Here is a 6,548-nt window from a genome sequence, read left to right as displayed (position 1 = left end):
TGTTTGGGTTTTAACATGGTGAGCTGAGCGTGACACACGCCGACTGGAGGATCAATACAATCGATCCGATCGGAACGGAACCTTTCACTTGTACTAGTTTTGAACACTTTGTCACTTTCCACCCCAAGTTTTTTTTTTAATGAAGGGTGATTATGGCCGCATATCGGAATAACGTCAATGGACTTTTCACCTCTTTAGAACATTTTATCGACAGTTTCTGATGGAACCATGTAACGTTAACGGTAGTAAATGTGTTTTCCGTGCGGATTTATGAGAGTTTATTGATCTATTGGAGCCAGCTGGGATTTTAGACAGTGTTGATCATCAGCGATGGATCTTCAGGTGGTTGTCTGGCTGCTCTACTGCTTTCTGCTGCCCTCCGTGCTGTTAGCAGGTACGTTCTTCACAAGAAACTTTTAACCAGCTGCTAGCAAAACAACTCTTTCTGACACACAACGCATAGATATTCACAAGCAAGACTCGCTAATGCTACCACGATTTTAAGTGACGTTTACCATTGAACAATGGTTGGTTAACTGCCAAAGTGACTGTTGCCGGGGAAACTGTGATCCAACTTCACATCAACAGCAACAAGTTTACCAGCATTTCTCTAGTGACAGCGTGCCCGGTACAACGTCGCTCTCTCTCTTGTACTGCGACAGCGACACTCCAAATTCCTCTGAAAAAATCGGTCAATTTAATGTTTGCCTGCTTATCGGCAAATGTGCATACTTCGTACATACACGTTTAAGACCATTTTCTCATCACTATGCTTTTCTGGTAAATTCGGCATAAATGGGCTAATGAACCATGCAGCTCTTATCGTTTAACATCGCAATGTTTCAGAGTTGCTTCACACTGCTCGCCGCCCAATGTTATTCTGCTGGAAGAAGATTGTGGGAATAACGGGGGGAAAGCAACATTTAAAGTTCATGCGGTGTCAGCCGAATTGAAGTGGGGCTCCTCCCGATTCTTTAGAGGTATTAAGTTATGTTCTACCAAGATTGCGTTTGGCCATAAGCGAGGAAACCGAAACGGACAGATTTTTAATGCAGTTTGGGGTGCGAGGGGCACGTTGGGGGACACTAGGCTACTTCGCATCAACCGCCAAAATGTAGCAGCGTGGTGGCAGCATTCACTTCCCATGATGCATAATCTTAAAACTGTTTCCCCTACTGTTCTTTTAGGGTATAACTTTAACTAGGAACTACAATATAAAAGAATAACCTAATTATTCTGTAGGTAGCCTAACAAGTAGGGAAAGTAATCATTCTTATAATGTTAGTTAGTGTAGTTCACTGGTTGTCAAGGACCCCTAAACTGACACAAATTATTAGACCATGGGCCCCCAATTGATAAGATCTTGTCCCAGGGTCCCCACTGGTAGTCCCAGGGTCTCCACTGGTAGTCCCAGGGTCCCCACTGGTAGTCCCAGGGTCTCCACTGGTAGTCCCAGGGTCCCCACTGGTAGTCCCTGGACGAGCCCACTTTCTGCCTCACTCTCAGAAAGCTGACCATAGATCTGCCTCTAGACTCTCTACCATGCTGTATTATCATCTCTCTGCATGGAGAAAAATGGTTGAAATATGCACGTTTCAGTTTTGGCTTTTCAAAACTCGCCACTCCACTTAGTTTCATCCATTACACAGTTGCTTTAATGGTTTCACATTGCATTCCATTATATTACATGACATGATGACATGGTCTTCAAATATGAAATGGCAAAATGCAGATTCCAACACTCATAGTCACATGACTGATCTGTAAGGCCACAGACAAATCAGATCATCGGACTCTTGCCTGCTGGTGGCAGGTGGAAAAGGGAAGGGTAGATTCTCTCTCTCTCTCTCTCTCTCTCTCTCTCTCTCTCTCTCTCTCTCTCTCTCTCTCTCTCTCTCTCTCTCTCTCTCTCTCTCTCTCTCACACACACACACACACACACACACACACAAAGATAAAGGTCTCTATCCACCCCCATGGGTGCCACATTGGAGGCTTTCTGTTGGTAAAAGATGGATATTTGTGGGTGTGAGAGAGAGAGTGTGTGTGTGTGTGTGTGTGTGTGTGTGTGAGAGAGAGAGAGAGAGAGAGAGGGAGCAGTGTTCTCTTGTTAGGGCACATGACACTAGACTTCTAGTGACTAGAGGCTCAAAGGAAGTGAAGGATGTAATGCTTGCCAACATGTTGCCCCACACACACACACACACACACACACACACACACACACACACACACACACACACACACACACACACACACACACACACACACACACACACACACACACACACACACACACACACACACACACACACACCAGTCTGTATGAGGTCTGTCACAACAAGGTCTGTCACCCACACTGTAACCCACATGTCACAAGGTCTGTCACCCACACTGTAACCCACAGGGCTGATATTTATCCCATAATGCATTGGGGTGCCAGCGTTGCTTTTTTGGTCTGAATTTGATTGACCTATTGGCTATTTGTTGTTGTATTGTCGGGCGGACAACTTTGATGACTCCCAAAACACATGATATAGGCTACTGCAGCATAAGTATCATCCTTATTAGTGTATGTATGGGGTGAGGGGGTCAGATCAGATCATCAGATGCTGTGAGTGTAGGCTATATATATGCTAATGGTAATCCCATGATAAACTCCTAAAGATTAAAAACCTGATCCATTAAGTCAAGTCACATGTATTATACTGTGTATACTTTACTGAGTGAGAACAATGAACTCCCAGGAAACCTCATCATCGTTAAGTGACAATATTGAGTCCCAACGATGTTGATCAGATCAGACGTCACCTGTTGGACACTGATGTGTGAACGCCTCTCTGATCAATGAGCCATGTCCACTTAGCAGCTCTTGATCTTAGCTAGGTACAGGCTATGCTGAGGTGAAGAGCTTTGGATGACCTGTGACCTCTCTGTCTACGACCTAGAAGTGTAGCACCAGCTGATGCAGTACAAACTGCCGGATATTATGTAATAATAACTCATTAAAATGTAATGAAATTACACTTTGGAAATGTAATAATTCATCAAACCTGTTGGTGTAAAAGCTGCCAGATAATGTAATAACATCACATTATTACATTCCACGATAGGGGTGTAGTAGGCAGCATATTTTTTAACTGATGTTAGTTGTAAAAATAATATTGTTTAATAACTTAAAGTTATTACAGTCTTCTTATTTTACTTGCTATCACATTATTTCACCATCAGTTAAAAATGTGTTACTTACTGTATGAAGTCATAATGGCAAGTTCATATAATGATGTGCTCTTATATGACATTATCTGGGAATCACACAAACAGGTTTTATTCCATTTTCAACCCATTTAAAGGGATATTTGGTTTTGATTTATTACATAATGAAATGCTACAGTCTTGTCTGTTGTACGTACCTTCCTTTTTTCTCTGAGGCTGCTATCTTGGTAGCCACAAGCTGGCTCAATGCTGGCCACATCCTTATGACACACACCCACAGCAAATGGCATGCAAAAATCACATCAAAGGGGATCCGGCGTGAATACACAGGGACACACAGACAGTATGTAATGTATCGTGTTTATTGGTATTTTATAGGGGTGTCACGATACACTCAGTTCACGATACGATACGATACACGATATCGGGTTCACGATAACGATACGATACGATATATATATATATTTTTTGCGATCGATTTGTAAGTTGAGGGGGCATCCTCCACGCTAATTTGAGTCATTTCACCATTTTCATCCTCCGTGTCCGTAACGTCCCTCGTCTGTTCAAACAAAGCAATGAGAAGGAGAGCGAGCATGCAATCAGATGCAGATCAGTGCCACCATGTTCAGCTTCTTTTTCTCGCGATATGAGATTTCATCTCAACGATACATATTGTCACGTTTTGATATCGCGATATATTGCGGGACGATATATTGTGACATCCCTAGTATTTTAATAAAAAAAAAGTGATATTGCAGCTTTAATACACACAAAGTAGAGCTGCAATGGTTAGTCGATTAATCAATTAGTCCTCCATGTTTAATCCAGGGAGGATTAAACATGCGGGGCCGCCATCCTTATTTGCCAAATTCAAGGTACGTTAAAACTATACTATCAATGGTTAAAACGTTGTCTTGCGTCATCATACGTCGTATCGGACACAGACCATTTCCCACCCACAGCAGGATTAATGTCAGCTAAACACTTTCATAGGCTAATATGGCTAACGCTAATTAGCACCACGTATCTTTGTGCTATGAGGCTGTGTGTGTGCATAAACATTGAAACTATGATGCCACCATGATCTCTCCACATCCTCAGGGAAACACTGTTGTGTGCATGTGTGAGTGAGTGAGTGAGTGAGCGAGCCATGTTATTGTTATAAATATACTTTTTTTTTAGTTTAAATAAACCTTGCCTTTGGGTTAGTCACACAATTTATTCTCTTGAGCTTTATTCCTTCCCAGCCTATCTGAATTCTGTTGTATTGATACAGTGAATAGAAGTTATGGCAAACTAAGACCGTTTAGTTTGCAATCTCAAACTCAAAATGTATAGTAATTGTGTTAGTTGAAGGTGTGTCGTTGATGTAATCGGTCACAGCTCGAGGTGGCGATGGGGTCTTGAAATTTATTGGAAGGGTCTTGGAAAAAGTCTTGAAAAAGTCTTGAATTTAACTTCAGGATTGCTGCATATACCCTGTCCATATTTCTGCCCTGGGGCCATGTTTTTCCCCCTCATAGAAATCTTGAGCTCTAAATGTAAATTCATATTTTTTTAACCTGCACCACGCTCTTTAAATGTGAATATTTCTGGTTATTCTCTGACAGTAAGCAAATTATAATATACTGGATAAAAAACGTATCAGGATACATGTCCATAGGAGGGACCTCACCGCACCTCATTCTTTATTTATTTGCAACCAGTGGGCAAGCCCACCCCCTTCCCTCTGAGGATGCGGAAGTAAATTGAAAAGCTGTAGTTCCTCGAATGCCCAATCAGGCATCGGGGGCAGTAGGCATTCCCCGCATGTTAAAATGCCCCACTTTGTAACATGATTAAACAGCTTTCCAGTTAGTGGTGAAACACGGTTTTGTCTATAGAGCTAATTTCACCTTTCATAACAACTGTAGGGCAGTCATTTTTTATATAACTGCACCCATAGATGATAGAAAAGGGGGTTATTGACAGATCACCTGTCCAGCAGGCGGAGCTGCGGTTCTGGGAAACTCCCATCTCACGTGAGGTGCGCAAGGACTCAACCCATTCCCTCCCACTCTGCTGACGAAAAATCAAGATGGTGACGCCCACCGTTGAACTCCGCCAGGAAACAAATTGAATGGGATAGATAAGTCCATATTATTTATGTCTATGTTGCAACAGACATCATCAGAACAACGCACAGATGCGCTTCATCAGATTCATTGTAAACCAATGATCTTTGGGTTGGGGACTGTTGGTCAGCACAACAGAAGACCGTGAGGATGTCATCTTGGCTTTGCATTGGGGGAAAAGTGATCGACAATTTTTCGACCGTTTGTGACATTTTAGAGTTTAGACCAACGACGAATCAATTAGTCGAGAAAATAATCAACAGGTTAATAATCGATAACAAAAATAATCGTTAGTTGCAGCCGTGTGTGTGTGTGTGTGTCTGTGTGTGTGTGTGTGTGTGTGTGTGTGTGTGTGTGTGTGTGTGTGTGTGTGTGTGTGTGTGTGTGTGTGTGTGTGTGTGTGTGTGTGTGTGTGTGTGTGTGTGTGTGTGTTGGGTGTTGCTAAGCTAGTGAGTCAGCAGCACCATTCCACACCAGGTGGGTTTAACAAGACCTCATGCCTGAGTGAGAAATACCCTCTCTGTGTGTGAGCCGCACTCTCAGATGCCCTGGCTGTGTATGAGAGAGAGTGAGGGGGAGGGCGGAGAGAGAGAGAGAGAGAGAGAGGGAGGGAGAGAGAGAGGGAGGGAGAGAGAGGGAGGGCGAGAGGGAGGGAGGGAGAGAGGGAGAGAGAGAGGGAGGGGGAGAGAGAGAGAGGGAGGAGAGAGGGAGGGAGGAGAGGGAGGAGGGAGAGAGAGGAGAGAGAGAGGGTGGGAGAGAGAGAGAGGGAGGGAGAGATGAAGAGAGGGAGAGAGGAGAGAGAGAGAGGGAGGGGGAGAGAGGAGAGAGAGAGGAGGAGGGATGGGGGAGAGAGAGGGAGGCGAGAGAGAGAGGGGGACGGAGAGGGAGAGGGAGAGAGTGGGAGGAGGGAGAGAGAAGGAGAAAGAGAGATGGAGGAGAGAGAGAGGGAGAGAGAGAGGGAGGGAGAGAGAGAGGGATGGAGGGAGAGAGAGGGAGGGCGAGAGAGATGGGGGGAGGGAGAGAGAGGGAAAGAGTGGGAGGGAGGGATAATAGCAGATGTCTTTTGAAGTATTTTATGATCTTAGGAAAGACAGTGCCCTCATCATAAGTTCCACACTCAGGGGTCCTTGACCTGGGAATGTGCTGCAGTCTTGAGGAGTGAGACCAGGGTTTCTTCCCACCACCTGATGTGACAATCCAGAACTTTTCGATGACTTT

General features: G+C 44.2%; 1 protein-coding gene across 1 annotated transcript in view; it reads left to right on the top strand.

Annotated features, from left to right (window-relative positions):
• Positions 1 to 258: 258 nt before the first annotated feature.
• piezo1 (piezo type mechanosensitive ion channel component 1 (Er blood group)) overlaps positions 259 to 6,548 on the top strand; it is a 110,792-nt gene continuing 104,502 nt past the window's right edge. Inside the window, exon 1 of the mRNA XM_083658589.1 lies at positions 259 to 394. Coding sequence (XP_083514715.1) covers positions 331 to 394 — 64 coding nt within the window. The 5' untranslated portion in view covers positions 259 to 330. The remainder of the gene's footprint in view (positions 395 to 6,548) is intronic.

This window comes from Poromitra crassiceps (genome assembly GCF_964638095.1).
Source record: "Poromitra crassiceps genome assembly, chromosome: 22".
Classification (NCBI taxonomy): Eukaryota; Metazoa; Chordata; class Actinopteri; order Beryciformes; family Melamphaidae; genus Poromitra; species Poromitra crassiceps.
The sequence above is the reverse complement of the archived record's forward strand: the minus strand, read 5'-3'. Positions and strand labels throughout refer to the sequence as shown.